A 27,770-nucleotide genomic window follows, 5' to 3' on the forward strand; every position below is an offset into this window, starting at 1 on the left:
TTTATAGATAAATAGTACTGAGCTTAAAGCAGCATGCTGTCCTTCCATAAACAAAACTGACAGTGCGTTTTAACTTTAAGACAATTTCCCTTTGTTTTGTGTTCATAATCATTCTGACTGTTGGGCTCTCCACACTACAAAAACAGCAGAGGCCCACAGCGTCAATGAACACGTCCAAAAAAGCCAAAAAATCTGCATGTCATTTATCAAAATGGAAAACATGCTGACCAGATGTCTAATCTAAGTTGGTTTGAATACTGCAAAAGTGATATTACAGTGGGTCTGTTTTCAGTCAAGGACCACGTGGTCCTGATTGATCCCGGCAGTCTGTCAGCCACAAGATAAAACCCCACTGCTCTCTCTGCCACAGTTATCAAAACCAAAGGAAAACCAAAAGACTTTGCTGCTGATACAGCGAGTGCAGAAAGCAGCACCCGCTGACCTGTGAGACATCACTCAACTTAGCACCTGTAGGCTTCAAAGCTTGGCTCAGCTATGGTTAAAAATCTGCATCCCATTGGCACCTGCTCATCTGTAACATATCTAACCATCTATAAAGAGCTTTAAAGCTTAATGCAAATCACCAGCTCTGGGAAACAAAATCATGAAGTGGGCCTGACATTTGACCTTAATTAGATGCAGTGAGAAATCAGTTGTTAAGTTGATCCAAGACAGACAGTCAAAACAAATCTTCTAAAAAGAAAGCAAGCAAACATCTGCAGAAACTAGAAAAAAGTTCATGTCGTGCTGAACTGAAGACTGAACTGGTGCATTTATCATTTATGGCGTTGACCCTTCAAAGGAATAATGTCAAAAGGGGCTTTGGGTGGGACTCAGACCTTTTCTAAAACCACATGCTGGCATTTAACAAGAGACAACACTGGCAAGAGAAAAGCTTCAAATAATTCTGGCATGTCTGTGGGCAGCCTAGAGCCATGAAGAAGTTATAAAACTGAAATATTTCCAGATTTCCTCCTTTGTTCTTTTATCTTTGTCCATTTTTCTTCTTTACTGCACATTTTTCCCATTTTTCCCCCATCCATTTTTTTCTCTGAATTCATCTTCTTTGCCACTCCAGCAGTAACCACGCTACCCTCTCTAATCGCTCTAGGAATGGTTATCACGAGCTGAACTTCTGACAGCTTTTAGCTCCGCTTACTTTGACAAAAAGCTTCTCATTTGGCTGCCTGCTCAGTCTCTGCTTTAGTCTTGGCAAATGTGCGGCATGTGGGCTTGCAGTGGACATAAAGGTTATAGATGTAGGCGTGTTTGTGGCTTTACAAGCAGAAGAGAACACAAGTGGCCGCTTTTTTTTTTTTGAGGTTTAGTGATTGCATCTGTAGGCAGGGGCGGATTGGATAAATAACACAAGCTAAAAGAGACACACGAATCCGCTGCAGATATGTCAGCAGCTGTGGAAGGATAAAGGGAAGAGGTAGCGTGAGCAGTGCGTAAACAGAGCAACAGCAACTCAGGTGCCCTCTGTGTTTATACAGGCTGGCCTTCAGGAAGCATACTGGACATGCTCAGTTACCTGAATTAAAAATATAGTTAAAAACACAAAATCCACACCACTGACAGATATATTAAGCAGGAGATAAAGTTCACAGCAAGTGATTCACTGGCTGCAGACGATTGGTCACTAGTGGACATTCCAGGTTCCGGTTCCAGTAAATTCAACCCAAGAAATGAAGAACAGATACTACAGATGTGATGAAAGCCTACAATTTGTTACCAAGGTTTATGCCAAAAAAAGTAAAAATGTGACAACACCTTTGGAGATGTTTGCTTATTAAGCTTAACAAACAAGTGCACCAACAATCATGCGTTTAGACAGAAGACGGCTGATCATGGACAAATTATAAGCAGACAACCAAACCATTTAGGAAGCTTATCCAGAGAGACATTGAGTTTGGAGGGGTTAGCACTCACTAGCTGGGATAGGCTCCAGACTCACCGTTACCCTGAACTGCATAAGCAAAAGAAGATGGCTCAAATTTATCTAATCTATGCAACTCTATGAGGTACCTTGAGCTGCATGTAGATTACACTGTGAGAAAGTTTCTGCCATTAACTTTGTATTAACAAACTGCCAAAATGTACATATCCTTAGGTATTGCTGTTATTGTTCACAGACTGGGTCAGGATCATTGAAGCAATGTTTAAAGGTGCAGTGTGTAAAATCTCACCACTAGATGTCAGTAGATTGAAGAATCTAACTACAGTGGCCACTGTAGGACAAACAACTTTGGCTGTCATTCATTTTTAGTGAGTGTAGGCTGTCAGTCCCTCAACTGTCCATCACTACTATTTACTATGGAAGAGCTGTAAAACTTTGTGAAAGGAGATCGATACAGGTCAGTGAGTGAGAGAAGCTCACTTCTGTCCAATTACAATGATACCGAGTGCCGCTGTTAGCTGCTGTTAGTCGACGTTAGTGAAACTTCCTTCAAAGTGGATCTAACGTTGTTGGATAGCAATTTAATTTTTATACAATGTGAGAAGGTAACCAAAGGGTTTATCAGAGCATGATTTTTAGAACACTTGAGCCCAACATTGTGTTGCTGGCATAATGTTAGCTTTAGTTGCTGTTTAGTTGGCAACACTGCATGAAATTGGTTCTAAGAATAGTGGACTTTTAAGGTTAACAGTACCTTCACATAGTTATACTTCTTGTCAAATCCTCAAAATTGCAAATATTTAGCAAACTTTGCAAATATACCAGCCACTCACAAATAGCAGACATATTTGGCAGTCCTAATGTGCATAAATAAGGTGTTTCCTTTGACAGGCTAATATGCCAAAGGTAACACAAGATACACAGCTGGAATTTTAGAAATTTGTGAAATATGCTCCAGACGTTTGCGCTGTTACCTAAATTAAATCTGAGGACAAAGTGAAGTCTTTAGCTTTGTTAGTGTTATAATAAAAGTATTGGGCAAACTTCATATCACTAAAAGCACAAAGACAACCCTAGTGGTGGAAGAAGTGGCAGTCCTGACATCAGTGAAGTCACAGAGATTCATCTTCTCTCTACAATATTATGACAATTCAACCAGTATTTGGTGAAATATTCCAGTCTGGATCAAAGTGACAAACCATATGTCATTCCTTGAGTCACTCGTGGCTAAATCCCCTCCCTCGACCCTGGCTGCTATTTAATCTGCTTCCTCTTCTCCCTCAATTCATTCATTCTGCTGTGTTTTGCCCCTCAAAAACATCATCCATTCCTCTACTGTTTCTTCAATCCATTTATCTCTGTCTGCCCCTCCCATTTCCCATCTAAGCATCTCTCTGTTTACACCCCTTAATACACTGACTGAACCTGTCGGCTCAACAGTGTCAGCTTCCACTTTGTGAGACTTCCAGATGTACTCCCAGGAGCTCGTTTTTTTCCACCGGTGCGGAAAACATCCAGGCTTACAAGCTGAGACCCACACAGGACATCATCCCCCCTGACACTTGTCAAACCTTTCATCCCCTCCCCAAATTTCTCTCTCAGTAATGCAGGGGTGGTTGACACTCTTCTAACCATATCCCCTGCCCTCCGACCACATAAGCATACAATGTCTGCAAAATCTGCTGATCACAACAGTTTTCCCATATAGGGAGCATCTGGACGGAGAGTGCTCCTTGGCTACATCAAACTAAAAATACACACACCCATAGGTCAAAGAACAACCTCTCCCCAGAATCAATAAGAGACATGCAAAAACAATCATGCATGTTATGAAGGAAACGGTGAGAGAAAATAATAACCCCCCCTGAGCTTGGGGGTAAACTGCATATCACCCACTGTTACAACATCACAGCAGATTTATTTGGCAAACTCAGTAAAAACAAATGAAACTGAAAAAACTAAAAGGGAGCGTCACTTATGCTAGTAAAGCAGGAACCAATTACCTTAAAAGTGCTTTGGGTTTATGCACTGATTAATTCATAATAATAACTACACATTTTAAATAGCATGCATGGTATTTTAAACAACGTACATATGTAATTATAATATTTCAGTGCTCTTTGTTTGTACTATAATTAGTGTGTTTTAAATAATTAATTGATCCTAAAGTTCCACTTACCCTCAAACCAACACAATGACCTCCATTAGCCACTTATGTTTAATTTTTTATCAGTAGTACAGGAATATCAAGTGCCCTTAGCTCTCTCCTTGCTATTTCAGTAGGCTGATGCAGTTCATTTATAGGTGAAAAAAGTATGAATCTATTCAGTGGTAGTTTCAAGCTTGCTGTTTTATCAAGCTAGCTACATTTTCAGAAAACAAGTTCTCTTGGGGAATATGTTTTTATGTTTTTAGAGCAAGTGGCTGAAATTATTAGATCAAGGAGGCAGTTAGCTTAGCTTAGTTATGAGGGGCATTGACACACCAACCAGTTCACTCGCCACTTACTCACGTAGATGAAGAATGAGTCGCTCGCAGACCTTCCAAGCTGTGGTTGGCAAATTAACCCAATGTCATATTTACCACCCTGTCATATGTGAGCTAACATCCTTCCCTCTCACTGGAAGTCCCTTCAATTGCTCATCTCAAAGTCGAGAATAGTTTAACCTTGGACCAAACCACTTTGCTTCACCAGCAGTAACTGTGCAACTAATTTCTTTAAGTTGATTAATTTCATTGAGATTGTTTGCAATTTTGGTGTTAATCGCTCCCCTATATAAAGCCCAACAGATTTAGGATTTTTAAGACCAATACAGATATTTGGCAATTTAAAAATCGGATATTCTGATACATTGGCTGATACTGTTTTCACTTTTGACATAGGCTACCACACAGCTGTCAGGTGGCTCAGCCTGGGCAAAGTGTTACAAAGAGTAAAGGACCTGAGAACAGAAATTTGAGAATTTTGAGGAGAGCTCTCAGATGCAGAACAGAAGGCAGGTCTTGTATTTGCTGGGGATGTAACTGCACTAATGAATGAACTAAACTGCAAGGCAAGGGCCTATTTGCTACATGATGAAGGCTTTTATGAGAAATTTGGAGCTTTTCAAGCCAACATTATTATTCACATGCCAACAGTTAACTTGATGGTCCTCTTTGGATCCATCTTCACATGAACAATGATGATGAAGATTACAAATCCAGATACAAATACTCTCAAAGACGATCACATCACATTTCTACTCTCCTTCGCATTTTCACCTCAGAGATTGAATCAGACACTTTTCAAACCCGAGACACAGGAGATTTCTTTTTTATTATGCCTGCTGGACATTGCCGTAGCCTAATTGTAACACCTACTCCAATTAGCAGCAGTTTATAAAGTGACAAAATTAATATTGTGCAGAATTGAGTTAAGGTTATTGGCACGACCCATTTGAGAAAATGAATTGCCCACCCTTGGCTTACAGGCTCAGAAAAAGGTTACAAGTCGCTTATTTGTGATGAACTAGCTATTGCTTTGTTTGGGGGAGCGAAAGGAAGTGGTGACGGAAAAGACCCAAGTAGGAAGTGACCATGGATGTCTGTGTCATTGTTCACAAAAGTCTCCCGCTGCTGGGTTCAGCAATATCAAAACTATTTTGTCAGCTGATCCACTATGTGCACTGGAAGATTTTCTTTTTATGAGCTACTGGAACATTTCCCTGAAAATGGCTACATTTTCCATTTTCAGAATTGGGATGAGCCAATGCACACCCTGCACTAGCCCCAGATTTACATGAGAGCGGTGCAATTTTGTTGAAAAGCAAAGAGTGGTTTTAAATGTGAACCACTAACATACTGTTTCTGTTATTCTCAAGGCAGCACTAAAATTCAGAAACACGTCCTTTTAAAAAGATGCAGACACGTTGGTTTATTGTGGATAATAACAGAAGATAGACGTAATCGTTAGTTGAAGTTTGTTTTTGTATTACACAAAGGCTTACTGAATGAAGATTGGAAAGAAAAAGTACACATTATAAAAATAAATATGGCATAAATATACAAATTAAACAGCACTGCAACTTTGTTATTGTGTTTTAAATTACTGGATTTTCATTATTGCTCAGGATAATTATTTTGAAATTAGGGTTTACCCTTATTAGCACATCTAACTAGTGCCGCCCAGTCCTATCAACACACTCTGTCTTTCTGACACACACACACACACTGACCAGCCTTGCTAATGCATCAGAATTGCTCCAGTATTACCAGAAGTATCGTTTTCCCCAATAAATACATGACTATTCTGAGTAACAAGCAGGAAATCAGCATAGCTGTGGTTTGAAGGCTCACAAAAAAAATGAAACTTCAAAGATGATATCAGCAAAAAGAAATTTGTGATATGTTGGTTTTGATTTGAATCTTTTAGTTGCTGCTGCTGTTTGCGGAGAAATCCACAAAATACACCCCAAAACAGACAACGTGATGCTGAGTCAAAAAACTTTGACACAGTTTTTAAAAGGTCCGTGCTTGTCGAGTCGTGTTTTGAGTTAAAAGAGCTTTTAATTGAAAGTTATGTTGACTGACAGGAATTACTATGAAATGCTGTTTTGCTGTGATGTTGATAACCTTAGTGGAGAGTGTTCACAGGTAAGAGGGGGGTACCGGCAGATAAGATAAGGAAGGGAAGAGGAGGAGAATTGTGAGTTTTACTGTAATGTGATTATATTAATAGTGATCCAGAAGTGACAATATCAATCACTGCAAGTACATACAAAATGTACATATGTATATTTACACCTATGTGTGTGTGTGTGTGTGTGTGTGTGTGTGCGTGTGTGCGCGCATATGATCATTGTTCATTTCTGTTTAACTTGATGTAACTACAAAAAAAACCCCAAAAGACACAAAACGTCTCCCCATCAGTGATTTCTCACAAAAAGATAGAAAGTATACAAGAGGGAATTTTACTTTATAGCCTTCCATTTGATTACTTCATTACTTCTGGATGAATGTTGATATATATCCATTTCACACTATGGTTGATCAAAAGTGTGTGGAACTTCTCTTTCTCAAGTGCTTTTTAAATTTGTTTCTTTTTTTGTCAGATATTTAGTTATCTTTAGAATTGAATAGAACAGTCTGAATGTAAAACCTAAAGAAAATTAGTCATTACATTTACACCACAGTACTATGCAAAAGTCTTAAGTCTCCTGTCATTTATTTGTATTTTGCCAGGATATCAAACAGTATATAGATCATCTGAAGTTCTTCTTTTTTCTTAAGGATATGACTTTCAGATACAGTTTATCTGCTGTTGTTTTTTTGTTTGTTTTTTGTCTTCCACTTGCAGTTTCCTCAAATTTCTTGAATTGCACATCATGCTGTGTTTTTGGCTAATACCTCTTTGGGAATCACATTGTTGGTGCAAAAATACTACTTTATGTCTATCAGACTGTGTTTTCATTGGAATTTTTGTCAATTCAACCAAAGAAATGGGAACACATTATGTGTAGTTCTAGTAAAAAAGTTCCCAATTATACCAATTAAAATTGGTTCTTTGATAAGTTGTCTATTATGTGAAGACACAACACTAGTTCATCACTTAAGTTATGTGCCTTCTTATGCTTGAATGATTCACAGGTCAGTGTTAAGTGGTTTAATAAATGTATCTGAAAATGCTCGAAAGAAAAATATAAAGAAATGGAGTGACTTAAGACTTTTTGCACATACATACTGTATCTGAGTGGAGCCTCACAAACTTTTGATATGGTACCAATCTGTTCTAAAGAAGAGATGTGATTAGTCAGATCCTATGAAACATTTGTGTGTGTGTGAAGAGCATCATGGTTAACATGAAACATTGCTCCAAGCAGACACCATCTCCATCTCTCCATATGTATGATGGATAGCTCTAACCTGCTGCTGGCAGAGACACAAGAGGGTGAAGGGCTGGACAGGCCTGGTGCACAGATGCAAACATGCACACATATAGAGACTGAGATCTGAGGCTATCAGCGCTTAGCAGGTACTAAGAAAGTCGGGGGACAACAAGTATGCGTGTGTGCGTGTGTGTGTGTGTGTGTGGGGGGGGGGGGGGGGGGGGGGCACTCCTTATGTGTTTCTTCTGGCAAGAAGTTATGGGCCCCTGATTAGTTCACATGGGCAAAAACAAGGAAATGACTACAGGCAGACCTAAATCCTGTTTAACAAAAAAAAAAGAGAGAAAACTATATCACAAACTACACCCAAAACAACATGAGTTTAACAAGCAACTGACAGGTTGGCGCCGTCAGGGAGCTGTGGAAGAAAAGAATGCAGTGGGAAAAAGCCTGTATATACAGTGACTGAAGGAAGTTTCTGTAACACAGTCAAAGTGTAAGAGTGTCACATGTTGTGGCACAATACAGAGAGAAAAAGTCATGGAAAAGATTAAAGAAAAAAAAGCGCTAACAGCCAACATTTAGTGCTTTTGAGCTGAATCACTAACACATTTGTAGTGTTAGTGATTCAGCATTATCTTTTTGCCAAAAGATAATGCTGACAGAGGAAAATAAGCAGAGGGTACCACACCACCTATCTCACACTATCTCCAGATGCATGACCCTCCCACCTTAAATCTTAAATGAATGCTGTATGTGTCTTCACCTGCACAACATACAGCCAGGAGCCCCACTCCTGGAAGACGTTTGTGCAACCTAATGAGAACAAAAAGGAAATATGGCAAAAATAAAAGACTAAGTGATCAAATCACAGCGACTCTGACTTACTACCCCCTGCTTCTCACGGTGCAGTAAGGCAAAACTCACTTCATACGTGACTGAAATAACACATGAAGAGAAAAGACAAGGTGTTAACGTTTTGCATTCACTTCCACAAAACATTAGGTTTACATTTAAGCCTCTAAAGAGTTCTTCTTTACTGTCGGTTAAAGTGCACGTTTCAAGAAAACCACACATCATTGCACTTTCCAGGCAAACTCATACAGCGAATCGTCACCTTATTCTCTCAGGAAAAAGAAAGAAGAAGTGTAATTGATGGTGCAACTTGATTTAGCATTTTTAGCAAAAGTTATCGAGTTTTAAACTGTAATGACTGCTTCTGGTGTAGGTAGGTGTCCACTGAAATCTGATAGCACGTAATATGAAGCTAAAGACAGTTAGCGTAACATAAAGACTGGGAAACGGGGAATCGTTTAGCCTTGGCTCCAACTTAAGCTTTCTAACTTGTCTGCTTGTTTTCACTCAAACTGAAGATAAGGTGCTGTCCTCCTTCAGCACATGTTCGGAGACGGGACCTCCCGTCTGACTCCGCATTGTCTCACCAACAGCTTTCCCCTCTGCCTCCCAATCCGCCCCGTTGCCTCTGCCCCTGTCCACTTTGCTCCTAATGCCTCACAACAACTGTGCAGTGCCGAAGGTCGCATGACTGAAAAATACCTCGGCGTACACAAGCTGTCTGCAGGTAGATAGGTATAAATTTCTGGGAATAATGAATGGCTCACAAAAATGTTGGAAAGAAGTTTTTTTGTTTGTTTGTTTTGGGGTTTTTTTTGTTTTGTTTTTTAATGAACGTATTTTTATGTAATTACAACCCCAACCACTCAAAGGGGTTAAAAGCAAGCTCCTGGGAATGCTAAAATTGTAACAGCCTGAGGAAAAGTGTGGACAGATGATGAAGTGTGAAAAAAAAACATGCAGAATGCTTCAAGCTGCTGATGCATGTGTGTGGCTTGACCTCCTGTGGGGGTTAAGACCTTAGTAAACTGACACGATTTGTGATGTAGCACCTTCACGGGTATCTCGTTCGTTTATGAAACCAAAAGACGTGACGTGTGTGTCTTTGGGGGATTTTTCAGCTCTTATCTCTGGGCTTTTAGGACACTCGTAGGAAAATAAGCCTTTTAAAACACTTCACAGAGATCACCCCTACAATCGGTCAGTCATCTCACAGAAAACTGTAACTATTAAGCAAAAAAAATTAAACACAGACACAATATGTATCCAGCTTTCAGGAGCGAGACAGGAAATATCAATTTGACTTCTGGAGATGACTTCATACGACAGAAAAGGTTTAGCACAAGCACTGCCATGGCGACACCAAGCTTTTTTTAATTTCCCCCCTCACTTCTCCGTCTGCAGCTCTGGCAGACACAGCACCTCAGACAGAAATGAGTCATTTTCTGTGGTAAAACCCAGCCCTGGTGAGCTTTACCACAAGTCACCATTAACACACACATAGCAGGGATTCAATTTTAGGGTGCTCAATCCCTTCTACACTGCACTTGAGTATATTTGGACCCCAAGGACAATTAAAATAACACCTGCTGTTGTTAATATTAGGTGTGAAATCTATTGTAGCTGTCCAATATGCCACTGACGAAGATACTGACAATAAAATGCCTGCAAGTTAGACGAAAGCGTCGCAAATCAGCAAGAAAAAAGGAAAAACAATACAAAAGTGTGTCGAGTGTCACAGTGTGAAGTAATACTTAAGCTTTAAAAAGCTTTAGCAATCAAGTCAATGCTTTTACTCTGAAAAGTGTGTCTCGTGCTGTGCTTCTGGCACGGCCCACATCCGAATGAAATAGAGTTCATGCCCTACATACCACAATTATTACCTTTCATTGAATCATTAACAATAAACCAGAACATCAGGGGCGGGGTAGCTCATCTGGCCCATGTTAAATCACAAATCACAGGTTATTGTAAAGTGTGAAGCACACAAAGAAAGTTTTGCTGTCGAAGGTTTGCTGTAGAAACAACTGAAATTACTATCGCGTAGTTACAATATTATGACTATGTGATAGTAATGACCATGACCGTTAAAGGAATGAAAATATATGAATGCATCAGCATGTCACAACACTGACGCTGCTACATGCTACATTTCCAGCCCAGTCTTGTTCCAGTCTCCAAGTAGTTCACTGGCATGGTGATGGTGATGGGAAAGTCCCAACCATGCTTTCCAGTGCATGATTATGATGAGTAAGATCATGATGATATCCATCTAATAGAAAACAAAACAACGCATATTTCGAGCTATCCCATCACTGGGTGTTTCATCAAGTTCTTTCATTATCATTTTGGATGAAGTTAATCAGCATCAAGAATCTACTGTTAACATAACAGTGAAAAAGCATTAAAATCCTACTGCATAGTCCCTGTGCAGAACCACGTACCAGGGCTGTGGTTAGTATTAGCAGCTAGCTGGTAAAGACAGTGGAGCATATATGAGCCAAATATTCTTCATGAATGTTATTTCAGCTTATTTCTGTAATGAAAAAAAAATACTAAAAATATTTCAGTTTTGCACATTTTGGTAAAAATGGGACTACACTGGCATTCAGTGTCAGCAATGACTAGTCCAACTTTAAACATGTCCACCTTGCTATGAATGTCCTTTTCTGTGTGAAGCAGAGAGTGGGTGGCTTCAAGGTGGTCAGACAGTGTTTGTTAGGGGAAATGGACTGTTGCTAGTTTACTGTGAGTCATTGAAGGTAAAAATAGTTCTTTTTTTTTAAATTTCTTCCACTTTAATTTTTCACATTTCATGGCTCTGTGAATGCCTGTTATCCACGATGTGCCCACACCATGCATCTTTCTCCCTTCGAGCTGATATGCATCTTTGATTACCAACCAGTAACGCCATTACTGCTTTTAGAAGACACACCAGCTTTACCTGACTCTGTGCATCTTCCACCTCACATGGGTGCCATATGCTGCACAGACAGCAGTCAGTACCAGGAAAAACTGTTACACATCTGTCGCTTGTTCAGGCAACAGTATATGAGACTAAGACATGTGGGTGGGCTTGGTGGTTTTGCAGGCTCGAGGCAGCATCTTTGAACTTTTCTTTGACATCACAATGTTTCAAGAAATATGCTTCTTTTTCTTGTTTCTCCAGTAACTGTAGCATCCTGCCAGCTTCGCTTTTTTTTTGTGACATCAGTAAACTCTGCGCACACTCCGGATGCATGAGTTTGTCATCATCTAAATGAACTTCATGTGACACTGTGGTAGAGTTACTGACAAGAAGAAGGCTTCTCAATTAAATGATTACCTTTAATCATTTACAGTTTACTCTAAGTAATTGCAGTTAATCACTAAAAGTTAATCTTCCTAAGTTTTTAATGTGGACTTGGTGACAGAGCAATAGTTGCTTTGCACTGTCAGAAAATAGTGGATAATATCAAGGAGATGGCAATAAATTTAGGGTTTTTATTTTCCAGAGTCAATCCAAAAAATTCTTCTTAAAAGGTGAGAACCTGATGCATTTATTTGAACAATAACTTACGTGATCCATTACCAAAATGATCAATCAACAGTTTTTTGTTCCAGGACTAACGTCAGATTTTGCTTTCTTTTCCTACATTTTTAGCTTCTTATGCTCAAGCCTAAAAAGGTAAACCCTCCAAGCAAAACACATGTCACCCATCACTGCAGCTGGCTTTCCTGCAAGAAGTGAGGCAAAAGAAAGAGAAGACTATCATACATCAGGAAAACAGATACCGTATGCATGACACTATTGATCCAAGCTTGCGTAGGTTCATCTGATCTTTGATGCAGTAGTTGGTGTTGACTATTTTTTCCCCACATGCACATATTTGTCTTGTTCTGCGCACAGATCATGCACCTTTATGAAACAGACGCAAAGCGAGGTACAAGAAAGATTTAATCCTCCTCTTCCTTTTTATTCTTTTTTTTCCGTTCTCTGTATGATTACTTCCATTAAATTTAAGAAGAACTAAGCAGCTTAACACTATGAATGCCTGAGTGGATCGTCTGTATCAAAGGCTGTATATATGATTCATAGATCACTACTACAAAGACCTGCAAGACATATATATTATGTGGGAGATGAAGGAGACATGGGGGGAAGTGCTGCATATATGCCTTTTTGAGTTCAGATGTGGTTACCCTGTAGTCTAGTGATGCACCAATCTGTTATTAAGATAAGAGAGTACTACAGAATGCTATGCTATCGATATCAGTGACAGTGACACAATCTATTAAATTAAGTTCTTTGTTGTTCTTTGTTTACAATACCACACATCAACAGCTGTGCAGCACCAGCTTTTAGCTGGAGAGCTAACATGGCGTGGAGGAGGCCAACAGAAATAATTCAGCAGGTTGGACACAGTTCACACTCGCTACCCCGACTGTTTACTGTCGCCTTCTTTCTGTCGCTCATGCTTTGTTCAGTTGATAGTACTTTCATTGCACTCACAGTAGCAAAACTTCTTGGAAACTCAAGTTATTCTTTCACCCGTTTCTTGTCAGCACCACTCCACACTAGATGTTTGCACACATTTACTTCACCCTGATGTCATTTTGCGAGTGGGACTCAAAACAGGACAAAGTGAAAATGCATTGACGATAAATGACATCAGCGGTGCGGTAACTACGCTCACACTGAGTTTTTTTTTACAACAAATACCAATTTAGCAAATATATACTCTTGGATGTATTGGTGTATTATATTTGATCTTTATTTTATTTAAATGGGTTACTGCAAACATGCAAAAATCTGAATGTGCCAGACTCATTTTGACTGTAGTGTAGGGCATGGAAATAGCTCCTGTCACTGCAGTCCCTGACAAACTGATATAAAAAGCCTGAACACATACATAATATATAAATCACTCTATATATATTATAAATCAGTCTTGCATAACACTTTCAAATCACATGAAAAAAGACAAAGGTCCATGAAGAGTATTCCAAAAACAAAGGCAATTAATAAATCATTGTTTGAGACTTTACTTCAGGTTTCACGATGTCTTAAGCAGAGCAACAAACATAAAATAAGACTTTAAACACACACACAGAGCTATTGAGTGGAATCTGAAATGTGGTATATTCCTTAGGTCTGTGTGTATATGCTTCTTGATAAGAAAGTAATAAATGCCCAAAACGTTACTTCAGAATCTTCTCTGGAAAAAGTTCTGGTGGATGCAGATCTGTTGTAATTTTATTTGATTACAAGAAAGAGGAAGACAGTTTATTCATAAGTAAATTGACACGAACATCATGTCAGTGCTCTGTGTGCCTCAGTGATGAAATGGTTAACAGAGTTAACGGATCTCTGTGTCCTTGGTTTGAGACCAAGAAGAGACGTAAGTCCAGCCTCAGGGGGTCATAAGTTAGTGTACTCTCAATGCTGGTTCCAGGACAAACAGGAGGATTGTGTCAGCGAGGGCAAAAACTGTGCTAAGAAGAACATTCACCATGGCAACCAGTTGAGAAATAAGGGAGCAACCAAAAGTACCACATCACATCAGCATTGCGTGTAATGGAATACTCAAGGATAAGGTATCGGGTATTATATCAGAATCGGATAAGAAGTTGGATCGTTGTGTCTTCTCATATGATGGATCTTCCATGCTTCCAAGCATTTCTTGCATGCTACGTTTGGCATTACAGCCACCAAATTTCCAGCAAGAGTATTAACTGAAAGCTGTGCAAATGAAAGAGAACTTGTTTAGAACGAGCAGTTCACCCAAGTTTAAGTAGTGGTTGTCACAGCAACAATTACATCTTTTTTTTCTAAATGTTTGCAGTAAACAGCTGAAATACTACAGCAGAGTTTGCAACAGAACTCTGAGCTAAACGCTACCTTAACTAACAATTTCCTCTTGTCTAAATATAGCCATGTTGTGCCGTATGCATCATTCTCACTTGAGTTTTCAGCATGCAAATCAGCATTCACACTGTGAATCTGACCTTTGCTGAAGCATGAGATACGCCACATACATTTCCTGTTGGCAAACCACGCATTTTCACTTCCTCTGTGGTGGCTGCTACAGTGGCATGTGGGGTCACTGGCACCAGTATCACTGTGTGAAGGTTTGCAAAAAAATGTTAGCATCTCATGAGAAAACTAATTTCAATGCAAATTGCACAAAAACATTTCAGCTGTTGCACACACTGTTGCACACACTGTTGCACCAGCTCAGAAGGTAACTGATTCACATTCAGGCTAGTTGCATGAGATTTGTGTATTGTAGTTCTGAAGATGGGCCCCTTTGTTCAACGACCAAGGCAAGAAACGCGAGACAAGAAAAAGGAGCATTACAACAAACGGCTGTGATCAAAGAGGCTCATTTGAGCTATACATGACATGTGTTAAAACACTTATTCAGTGGCTGCTACTTAGACATAATTCGACTTAACTGCAGGTATAAATACACACAACACTGTCACTTTGGAGACACACAGCTGAATCCTGTGAAGCTGCAGGTAACTAACAATATCAAACCACTGGGAAGAATAAACACAACTTCAGCTCCAGCTAGAGTTTCACCATATCTGTATTTTTCTGTTAGACGTCTTTAATACAGTTTTTCTCAGTCGCTTTGGTGCGTTTCTCAGATCAGAATTGAAATTCTCATAACTATTAGTTCAACCTCCACAACACTCAGTCATTTGTGCACATCATAGCAGCAATTTCTCCTCTCTCTGAACAAACTGCAAATGATTTTGGACATGAATCAGTTGCTTCCATACATTTCCCTGCTGCTTTCTGACATTTCCATTTGCTTATGTCATGTCAGTCAAAAGTAATCATACCTATGGATGCTGAATAGTCATTCCCAATAAAACTAATAGTCATACATCCATTGCTTAAGTCATCACACACAAAATTGTTGAACTAGTTATCACATGCCAAATATTGGCCATCTGTCAAGCAAATCCTATACCTTTCTGTATCATTGTTCCTGGAAATGTCTCCGAAATTGAACAATTGATCTCAGGTGAATTACAGCTGTCACTCATGAGGAGGCTCTACCAAATGGGTGATTTTATGTTTACATGTATTCTACAGTGAACAAGTGACTGTAGCATATTTTTCTTTTGCACAATTCTGTAGGATTACAAACACTTCTACACAATGGAAATGTGAAACGTACGTATTCAGTGTCTTAGTTACTCCCAAGACTCCCATAACATCTACAGTGACTTTACTGCACATTTCAGATGGCTGTACAGGTAGGCCATAGTGCTGTTGTCAGCATTTTCAGGTGTCACCAATTGTTTTTGCAATGGGAAACACTGAAATTATAAACTGTCATAGTGGAAACATGACAATGCCATTTGACTATCTTGTTCATAAAGATGGTGTCAAGACTTTTCATTTTGATGGCACTGACAGTTTCATTGACATGGATACTTGCTTTTGAGGTATGGATAATCAATTCTGTGCATGTGACGTGCTTTTGCAGGCTATCCACTAGGTTTTGCAGTTTGCACTAATTGTTTTGGGAAATGCACTAACTGCTGTGCAAATGTTAATGGTGTTCTGAGAAACGCACCAAAGCGACTGAGAAAAACTGTAACAACTAACAGGAAAAAAAATCTAGCAAATTTAAGCTATCGTTCCAATACAGAAGAAGCCGCTTTGTGTCATAAAAACTGGCTCTGAGGCGCCCCCTTATTTGGCATGAGATTTGTTTTCACAGAACAGAAAACAAAGGCCTGCATATGGTGGTTTCATCACAAAGGTCAAAATTATCAAGAAATCGTTAAACGAGAAAGAAAACTATTCTTGAACTAAGACTGGTTTACAGCCTCCACCCCGCCTCCTTACGAAACTGCAAGCGTTGATGAAGGCTGTGAAATCCAGCTGAAAGCACTGGAAAATATCCAGAAAGCGAACACTGATTTGAGGCTATTTTATCCCATGATTACAAGTGCTTTGTGTCATTGGTATAAACTAGAAAATATGAACAGAGCCATCCATCCTCTTCCACTTATCCTTACTTATCAGAGTGAAGTGGCTGGAGTCTATCCCAGTTACCAGAGGGCGAGAGGACAGATCACCAGTCTGTCTCAGGACTAACAACGTATCTTAGCCAATGCAGAAAAAATGCATTCAATTTAACTTCTGTTTATTCACTGTTTTATTTTATAGTCAACGAATTTGGGTTATACTGAATAAATATAAGTAGTAAGTATTTTTTGTAAATTATGGTCATGCAGTGTAAAGGTTTATCTGTGGTACAAAAGCACATGCTCATTGGCTAACGAGTTCTCGGTGTGTGTGTGTGGGGGGGGGGGGGGGGGGGGGGGGTACAAGCTGATGGCAGAATCTCTGAACTTGAGGCTTCAATGCAGGACTTGATGTCACAGTAGCTACATCCATTTTTTTTTACTGCCTGTCGGTATAGCTCACCTTTCAGAGGCAGTCTAATCTTGCCTACATGTTATGCAGTGTTAGGTGTGACACATTACAATGTAACAACATTGCAAAGAAACAAAAATACTGTAATCACATTTCATTTTTCAGTAATACAGTAATCTAATGCACGACTGTGCTGAATGGAGTGATCACATCACAGATACAATTGTGCCGTTACTTGGGTTACAAAGTTTCTTCGGTTATTTGCAGGACGGGTAGAGAAAAACAAAACAAAAAAACAGTGAACTGATCTTATAATCAGCTGCTTTCAGTTTGTGTGCAGGAGGAGGAAATGGTTGAGCGATGTAAAGTGGAGATATGGATATTGCGTTCACTTTTCTGACACAAAAGGACAAGAGCAAGATGATAAAGCACAAACTGTGTCCAGGACAGAAACAACTACATTATATTGATAGCATGACTTTAGCTCTTTGCAAGCAACTTCACAGACAGCATGCTAGCGCAAAGCTAGCCAAGAACCCAGAGCTGAGTGTATGCCGACCCCAGCCCAGCAGCCAGAGCGTGCACTTCAACAAAGGCAGTAATGAGCAGTCAGCTATGCAGAAAATACTGAATGAAAGATCATATGTATGTCCTCATTGGGATAAAGTTATGTGTCGTGGGATTGTAGCCTAAGGTTTATATTTTTAACTTTTAACTCTGAGAAAGTACATATCAGGTAATCTAATATAGTGATGAGAACGAGTAGTGTACTAGTGCACTTACTTTCTCCAGCAAGTAGTTAAATAAAGTACATTATAAATTACTTTCAAGAAAATTAATGAGTAATGTATATTATATAACTTGAATAATGACCACACCACTGATTTTTTTTGGTCATCAAATACCATCAAGACAGCCCTTTAGTCTGAGAATACAGTGCTCAGAGAGTAGCGGAAGAGCAGCAGGCACACTGTTACATGGTCAGAGGTGGAAACCATGAGGTAGGTGTTAGTTTGCTGTCATCTTCGTGTGAAATCCTCCACATGTGGGCTATAGCAGTGTAACCACAACCTATCAGAAAAACATGTGAGTAAACAGACCATTTCTCAAAGACTTCTCCTTTGGCATATTTCTGTAACTACAAATGAAGCTGCTGTTTTCATGCAAGAAAGCACACGAACTTTGTGATATAACGTCATCTTCTTCTGCTGCACTGATTAAACTTTCCCTTTTTTGCATCAAGGGTGGATTCGATAGATTTTGATTCTATAAATTTCTATAAACCTATAAATTCTAGTCTATATATTGTCAAAATGCAACCATTAAGTTAAAAAAAAGAGAACCTTACATTGGCATTCCTGGCATCCATGAATTTCTAGAAAACAAACAAACAAATGAAGTAAAACCTATATATGCATAGGATGCTGCCAGAGGTTTTAGATTGGCCCTTTAAGGAAGGCATTACAGGCGCAGGTGTAGGGAATTACAGCCAGAAGGAAGCCACACAGTTTTTCAACCAGGTGGGGTTGTTGATTCTGATGGTCATGCCATGTGTTTTTCAGCCTATATTTGCACTGAAGATATGATTAATAAATAAAGCACTGGCCATGGCGGACCTCAGTTTCTTCATCACAACGAATTGGAAACAACTTCAAATTCCCTCAAGTGGCGTTTTGGTGGTTGGATTGCCACGAAAATGATGACAGCAAATTCTCAAGACTATATAGTCTCTGCTTTCTCACTGGAAGAGGACATTTTTATCATGGCAGCCTGGTTGTGACTTTGCCACAATAAAATCACCAGACGTGAAAAGTGAAAACTGTCATTTTCTGCTGCACGCACATGTTCAGCAGAGGCATTCCCACAGTCTATAGATATATTCATGTGTGTGAAAAACACAAATAAGGATGCTCAAACTGAGTCTAAGAAGAGACAAGCAGACGATAAGCTAACATAATCACTCACCACTCCAGGAAATCTGTCCGCCCATGCCAGCAGACAGTTTATGTCAGATTAGTGCTGATTGCTGCAGACTCCAGGGAGCACGCTAATTCAGATTCAAATATTACAGTCAGTATAGGAGGAGGGGGAGGGGGAGGAGAAGGAGGAGACATATTGCTAATGACGGAGATGGCCGGTTTCACCGCTATGTCTTGCCAAGTTAATAAATTCACTGCAGAGTTGCAATGTCTTAAGACTTTACAGTATATCCTCTGACATTCCAGTCATCAATGAATTAACTGCCCTCTCTGCTCTACTGCGGCATTCCATGTGCTCAGGAAAAGACAAATTTCCTTGAAAGAGTTGTGAAGCACGTAAACCCGTTTGTGTTTGACTCGTCCTTCAGCTCCTCCTTCCATATCTGCAGCACACATACTGTGAAAAGACACTGAAATGTGATCAACTCGTACAGAAAACACCTTGTAATCTCTGCGGGGCAGCGAAACAGAGGTCTCGAAACAGCGTTCATCTAATTTACTCCTTTGTAATCAAATAACAGGCCATAAAAGGCAACTTTGTTTAGCAACCATATGAACTCCAAAATACCCTCTGGCTATTTCTCGCGGCTCACAAGCATCCTATCATGTGTGAGCGCCGTGATGCTGCCGCAGTCCCTGCATTAAAGGAGCAGTTCAAAGAAGAAAACAAAGAGCTTTGGCTTGAGTCACAAGGTCAACAGACAAAAAAAGAGAGGAACGAGAGAAAGCCTCAAACAGAGGTCAAATGTTTAGATCGTGAATATTATTGCAAAACCAATAGCTATTTCTATGGTAACTGATCATTAAAGTCATTGATTCAGATGAAACCATAAACACGATGTGGTTCCAGTGTGAGAATTTATTACGTTTTTGGCTACAATAAGAAGGTCAGACAAACAATGTGTGTTATGTGTTAATGTCACCTTGAAGATTGTGGCATTGCCTAAAACTGTACTTTGTGTGAATGGCAGCCCATTTCTATTTTTTTAATGTGTTAAAGACTAAATTATTAAGTACAAAAGAATTAAATTGAACAACGTAAATGATCATTAGTCACAGCCCAGTAGGTGACTGTGTTCCTGCTGTTTGTGTCACTCCAGTCGACTCATACTGATGGAAGCCAGATGCCCCTCTTCTCTGAAATACCAAACTCAAACCACCTGCAGCTCCATCGCTGTTAGGAATTTACATAGATTAAATGCTGCCAGTACAACAAGCACATGTGGGCCTCTGAAGCAGGCAGTGGTAGCTATCATAACCCAACACTATGGACTCAAACCAGCTTTTACCCCTGTGTGAACCGCCTCCTGCCGCTCACACTACAGTGCTGGGCCAGCAGCGCTGAGCGTGATGGAACAAGATCAGTTAAGTAACAGCGTCCAGCCTCATTCACAATAACCCTGAATTTGCGCACGTAGAAGGAAAAGCACTGTTCGACAAACTGCAGGAATACGATTAAAGACACTAAAGAGAGACAGAGAGGGTTAGATTAAAAAGAAAATGATGATGGGATGGTTATGGCATGGGCTTGGCCATATGAGCTTCAACTGAACTGACCCCTTGACACTCACACAGCCACACACATTTCTCTCCAGCTCTAACTCAATTCTCTAATGACCATCACAAGCCGGAATCACATGTAAGCGTAGAAATCTGAGAATTAATCAGAGACATGCACTGTTGACTTTGTCTCTATCCCACTTTCTCCCACTTATCCTCCCCTCCTCCAAACTCTGATACATCACCGGTACAAACTTCTTGGACGTGACCTAGAAGTTTATTCACTTCTGCTGCTCTGGAGGTGAACTTGAGAGAGAGCGTAGCATCACCAGAGGAACTACCCAAAGCGAGCCCACAAGCTCTTAGCCCCGTCACTAAGCCAGCAGCAATTTCCCTTAACCAAGAACTTCAGATCGAATCACTGCCTACGAGGGTTTGTTCTAAAACAGGGTGAGACATAATTTCACAAGATCTGCACCAGAAACAGCAGAAACACATGGCACTGCAGAAACACAGCCTACTTCTGACAGCGTAAACTCTGGCATGACCAGCATCCAATTAGAGCATCGCGCAGTAATTTGACTGACCGTTCAACGTCTCTGTTATATAAGCTCATGGGTGGCGTGCCTCTGAGACCTGGCTGTCTATGAAGCACCCTTGTTCCTTCAGAATAAATCTCACCTGGGCACATACAGAAAGTTCGTATTAGGACAGGACACCGACTTTTTAATGGGCGTGTTGGCAAGGTGAGTGACACTTCTAATGGATGCGTTTAGTCGCTCGGTCGTCAATTATGCATGCTGCCAGGATCCAAGCGTGTGCCGTCTGGCGTGCGCGCAAGGATGCGCCGAGGGAGCTTCGGTACTGTAGAAGAAGTGCTTGTTATTTGATCCAATAATCATTACACGCGTCTTTTTTCTGCGGTCATTACTTACCAATAATCGCATCTGTTGTCAAAATAAAACGTTGCCACATCCTGAGTGCCGTTAGTGTGAAGCTGTGTCCTTGTAGCTTCACTCAGTCTCAGTCCACGGACTTTTAAACAGAAGATTTATCAGAATTTTTTTTAAAATGGCTAACAGCAGACTTGTAAGAGTCCTGGAAGCATTTCGTGTGCATCAGAAGCTTCAAAGTCTGAAAGTCCTGAATCAAACTAGACTTCTGAGTTGGGCGGGACAAACAGGGAGGAGAAGAAAAAGTGGGCAGTGTCGCGGAGTGAGGGTTCCTGAGCTCTTAGGGTCGCTCGGCCGTTAATGTGAGCAGCGACACCATAAAAAGCAGGGTTGGGATGAAGGCATCTGCAAAAATCCGCACATCAGTCGCAAGTCTGTCAATGTGGCGTGCACAGAGCCTCCACGGCAAACGGGTGCGCTCCCCAACAGACGCGCACAGCAAGCAGCGCAACTGTGTGTGTTTCACTCCCTCTCCGCCCCTCCCTCCCGCTGTAAGACACGCTGTATAGCTGTTACTTACACACAACCATGGAGGAGAATAATGGACAGGTAGAGCAGAGAAGGATGAGGGACAGACATGCCAGGCAGGCAGCAGGTCAGTCACAAACAGAGCTAAAACAAAGCCATCCTGCATTTAGCCTAAGAGCTTTTAGATGAATATGTGTGAAGTCTTTCAGTGCTTCAGCTTGGTGCTTGAAAATTTTAAGGTTTAAGCTCCTTCTCTGCTTCAATGTGCTTTTAAAAAGTGTAGACTACCTGTTTTGTGATTCTTTCTCTTAGTACAGCTGTTGCAGAACCTCCACCATGTTCCAAAAGACAAGCAAAACATACGAATTTCCTGTTCAACATGACACATCAAAATTAAAACCTTAAATAACGCACATGAGTAGCTCAAGTTACTGGGACTAAAGTCAAAGCCTGAATTATTGCTTCAGTCCCTGAACGTGGGTGTGGGAGTTTAATCATGCACAGGACTTTATAACCTATGTCAAGCCCATGGGAAAATCTTAGTACAAGTGGTGTCTGGAGACTACAACTCAGCAGTAAGACTAAAATAGGCTCAGTTTAACATACAGGGTTCGGTCCGTGTGGCAGCTCGTCCTTCTGTTTTCAACAGCAAAGTCATTAAAAAATTGAAAAAGATTTACAAAAATGAAGCTGTGCCAGTCTGACTGTGGAGGAAGGAAAGTTTTACAGGTTTCACTAAATCAGGGGTTGTCAAACTGTGGGTGGGGACCCACTGGTCATCGAGCTAGTCTAGATGGAAACGAAGTTGAATGAATATGATTTATGAAGAGGAAATAAACAAGAGTTCACTGATGCCATGGTGCAGTATCCTGTTTACGCCGCTCTAAATATTTTAAACAAAAAGTCTTTTAGGTTTTAGGGTTAAAGTGCACTTGTGAGTAACTGTCTGTGAACACATTCAAAAAGTGTGAAAAGTAGCAAACATGAACTCTAATTTATTGCAGAGTGAAAACTTTTACTAGACAACCACACAGCCCTTCGTGAACTGTAATCCCCGGTGTCCTGGATGACTTAGAAGCTTTCGTTATTGTATTGAAGATAGGAAAATAGGGCTTAAAAATGATCATCCAACATCTGTGTTAGTCCTACCCAAAGATGTCAGTAAAACAAAATTTTTGCATATGCAAAAAGCACACTATATGGAATTGTAAATATTATTTTACGCCTGTATTACACAACATCATATTGACAGAACGTTAATCAGTGACAACCCACGTGTTAGATTTGTTTACAGTTTTTCTCAGTCGCTTTGGTGCGTTTCTCAGAACACCATTAACATTTGCACAGCAGTTAGTGCATTTCCCAAAACAATTAGTGCAAACTGCAAAACCTAGTGGATAGCCTGCAAAAGCACGTCACATGCACAGAATTGATTATCCATACCTCAAAAGCAAGTATCCATGTCAATGAAACTGTCAGTGCCATCAAAATGAAAAGTCTTGACACCATCTTTATGAACAAGATAGTCAAATGGCATTGTCATGTTTCCACTATGACAGTTTATAATTTCAGTGTTTCCCATTGCAAAAACAATTGGTGACACCTGAAAATGCTGACGACAGCACTATGGCCTACCTGTACAGCCATCTGAAATGTGCAGTAAAGTCACTGTAGATGTTATGGGAGTCTTGGGAGTAACTGAGACACCCAATACGTACGTTTCACATTTCCATTGTGTAGAAGTGTTTGTAATCCTACAGAATTGTGCAAAAGAAAAATATGCTACAGTCACTTGTGCACTGTAGAATACATGTAAACATAAAATCACCCATTTGGTAGAGCTGTGCACTAATGTGAACAATAAACAGCACATGTAACAGTACAGTAAATCATTCTGGCACATCCAGACGTTCCTGTCTGTCTGGCCACATATTTTCATCTACATCACAACAGATGTTATCCCTCGCAATGCAGCGAGGAAAGTATCTCCTGGAGTGGCGAATCCATCCTCTGCAGGACCCTGCTGTGATGTCGTCACATGCTGCATCCATGGCTGCTAGCAGGGCCATTTGCTCATGTGGATTTCATTTTTCTTGAGTACTCTGTCAATTGTTGAAATTGAAACAGATTCAATATTGCCAAATACCGTGTAATTCTCTATGACAGCGCTTTGTATGTCTCTCAGCTTTATTGCATTGTTTGCAATGACCATTGCACAAATGGCTTCTTCTTGCTGTGGGGTAAAAAGGGGCCCTCTTCCGCCTCCGCGAGGTTGTCTTACAATCCTATGTGGTGCAGAGTGAACTTTTTGTGAAATTGCAAATACAGTACAGTAACATGTGATGTGTCTGAGATGGCACAGTACAGTACAGTGTATTACTGTTTGCATACCTGTTTTCCCTACGGAATGTTTGAATGATTGAACTGACAGTAGTTCTTCCAATATTGGGTTGCACCCTTCGACCAGCCTCCTCCATGGTGAGGCCGTGATTGACAACATGGTCCACAATTGTAGCCCTTATTTCATTAGGAATCCGCCTATATCTGCCTCTTCTCCCTCTTCCCCTTCCTCCCCGCATCCTCACCCCTCTTCCACGGTGCTGACCTTCCATTTTGTGTCACAGAAGTGTAGAAATGGTACACACTAGCTCCTGCGCAGTTTATATATGCTTGCCAATTGGGGATTCACAGGATTCATCCATAATTGACAGTGAACAAGTTGTTTGTCATTGGTTACAACTAAACTTTCACACGCCTCCTCATGAGTGACAGCTGTAATTCACCCGAGATCAATTGTTCAATTTCGGAGACATTTCCAGGAACAATGATACAGAAAGGTATAGGATTTGCTTGACAGATGGCCAATATTTGGCATGTGATAACTAGTTCAACAATTTTGTGTGTGATGACTCAAGCAATGGATGTATGACTATTAGTTTTATTGGGAACGACTATTCAGCATCCATAGGTATGATTACTTTTGACTGACATGACATAAGCAAATGGAAATGTCAGAAAGCAGCAGGGAAATGTATGGAAGCAACTGATTCATGTCCAAAATCATTTGCAGTTTGTTCAGAGAGAGGAGAAATTGCTACTATGATGTGCACAAATGACTGAGTGTTGTGGAGGTTGAACTAATAGTTATGAGAATTTCAATTCTGATCTGAGAAACGCACCAAAGCGACTGAGAAAAACTGTATGTAAAATAAAAAGTTGTCTCTAAACGGCTCAACTTTTGTTTTTATGCACATAACAGCAGTATCTAAGGGGATTTTAATCTAATGTGTCAGCATGATGGTGCTGTGGTTAGCACTGTGCTCACCTGTCCTGGACATGGATTCTCTCTGGGTACACTGGCTTCCTCCAAAGGCAGGCATGCTAGGTTGATTGGTGTCTTGACAGGCCACTTATGTATTCAGCTCTCAACCTATAACAGCTAGGATAGCCTCCAACCCCCCCTGGAAACCTGAAATGGAGCAAAATAAAAAGCATAGATGGACTGCTTTTATCTGAGGCCTGCGATTGTTCCGATATCTTGCAGCTATGAGATATGAGATATATAGTTGACCTCAGTGCTGAGAGGCAAGATGCCTCTAGATAACATGTCACGATAAACCAATTGGTATGGTATTAGATAGATAGATAGATAGATAGATAGATAGATAGATAGATAGATAGATAGATAGATAGATAGATAGATAGATAGATAGATAGATAGATAGATAGATAGATAGATAGATAGATAGATAGATAGATAAAAAGAACTTGGCAGGAAAAAATAGGTAAATTAGAAATTTTAAAAAAAGCATTTTCCCATTGCCTTGCCTAGCATGTGAGAGCTTGGATAGTTTCGTTGATAAAGAAAACAAACAAACAAAGAACACAGATTTGTTTGGTCTAGATCTCAGTTCCTCAGCACTCAGATCTCAGTAGTGATTGTCACTGATTTTGTTACAACAACAGAAGCGTCACACACAGTCTAAAAGTGGTGCCTATTCCAGCAGTCAACAGCTGGAGAGAGAGAAAAAAATCCCCATGTTACGGAAGGATTATTATAATGAGGGGGCAGTTAGAGCCTGGACTACAACCAACCACACAAGTGTACAGTTACCATGTTACCATATAATGCAAAAATCCTCTGTTCAACACAGTATCTTGCAGAGCCATAATTCTGAAATAATAGCCCCCTACTGTGATGGACGATCTCTGAATCAATTCCTGACAACTGCGCTCTAATTTTACGTGTTACTCTACACTTCTTAAATTCTACATCATTATTCCTTATAAACCACAGTTATTTCCCTTTCAACTGCTGCTGACACATGAGTACCTGTTCATCAACAGCCAACCATTCAAGGATAATTTAGCAAACGCCAGGATCACTTCAGCAGCTGTCATCATGGTATCCTAACAACTGACATGGTGATAAAGTACATACCCTTCCAAAGGTGGCTGGCTCACGTGGGTGTTCCTACATTTCTTTTGAATATTTTGTAATAAGTGTGTGTGAACTGCAGTTTTACTTAAACCCCAAGTCAGCCACATTTAATATAAGTATCTACTATAACACCTTCTACACACTATAGTTTAAGAGACTTAAACATTTCACCGTGCAGCAGAGAGTATAATGACAGGCATCTATTTGACAGACGATCTGGTATGCCTCCGATCATGAGCTGCTTCTCCGCTAGTTAATCTCAGAGAAACTGTTGTTGTTTTTTTCCAGAAACATGCTCTTTGAGTTGTTTTCTAGCAAAGTCTAATCTGACCTTACTGTTCTTAAGTGTAACCAGCACGTTCCAAAATTATTATGCAAATTATATTTTCTGTTTTTCCTAAATAGTCGTTTCAAGTGACAGTCGGCATAATTTTCGAGTCATCGACCAATAGAGTATAATTCAAATGTTACTGAACAAAACTCCCAATGAAAACAGTATGTTTTTCAAAAATAAAACACTTAAAATGCACTGTTCCAAATTATTACACACACAGAGTTTCAAAAGATTTTATGGGTTGTGGAGAATTGAAAATGGTCATTTGTTGAATTTGCAGCATTAGTAGATCAATTTCATTGAAATCAAAAGCTATTTCAATCAAAAACATCTTAACAGGTCAAGTTACATATTGACATAGGACCACTTATTTGATAGCAGGTTTACAATTCTTGCAGCAGTGGAAGTTTTTGGAAAGTTTCTACTTGAATGTCTTTGCAGGATGTCAGAAAAGCCTCCCAGAGCTGCTCTTTGGATGTGAACTGCCTCCCACCCTCATATTTGTTTGCTTGAGGATGCTCCAAAGGTTCTCAGTAGGATTGAAGTCAGGATGGGGACCACACCATGAGTTCCTCTCCTTTTACGCTGATAGCAGCCAATGATGCAGAGGTATTCCTTGTAGCATGAGATGGTGCATTGTCTTGCATAAAGATGGTTGTGTTGCAGAAGGCACAGTTCTTCTCTTTCTACCATGGAAGAAAGTGATCAGTCAGAAACTCCACATACTTTGCAGAGGTTATTTTCACACCTTCAGGGACCCTAAAGAGGCCGACCAGCTCTCTCCCCGTGATTCCGGCTCAAAACATGACTCCACCACCTCCTTGCTGATGACGCAGCCTTGTTGGGACATGGTGGCCGTCCACCAACCATCCACCACTGCATCCATCTGGACCATCCAGGGTTGCACTGCACTCATCAGTGAACAAGACTGTTTGGAAATGAGTCTTCATGTAGTTCTGGGCCCACTGTAGCCGTTTCTGCTTGTGAGCGTTGGTTAGGGGTGGCTGAATAGAAGGTTTATGCACAACAGCAAGTCTCTGGAGGATCCTACACCTTGATGTTTGCAGGGCTGCAGAGGCACCAGCAGCTT

At 40.3% G+C, this 27,770-nt stretch overlaps 1 protein-coding gene across 1 annotated transcript in view; it reads right to left on the reverse strand.

Moving 5' to 3' along the window:
• The window catches only part of itga1 (integrin, alpha 1), a 60,693-nt gene extending 38,840 nt beyond the window's left edge, over nucleotides 1-21,853 (reverse strand). The window contains exon 1 of the mRNA XM_080864631.1: nucleotides 21,420-21,853. Coding sequence (XP_080720757.1) covers nucleotides 21,420-21,459 — 40 coding nt within the window. The 5' untranslated portion in view covers nucleotides 21,460-21,853. The remainder of the gene's footprint in view (nucleotides 1-21,419) is intronic.
• Between the last annotated feature and the right edge of the window lie 5,917 nt (nucleotides 21,854-27,770).

The sequence above is a fragment of the Rhamphochromis sp. 'chilingali' genome, assembly GCF_963969265.1.
Source record: "Rhamphochromis sp. 'chilingali' genome assembly, chromosome: 2".
Classification (NCBI taxonomy): Eukaryota; Metazoa; Chordata; class Actinopteri; order Cichliformes; family Cichlidae; genus Rhamphochromis; species Rhamphochromis sp. 'chilingali'.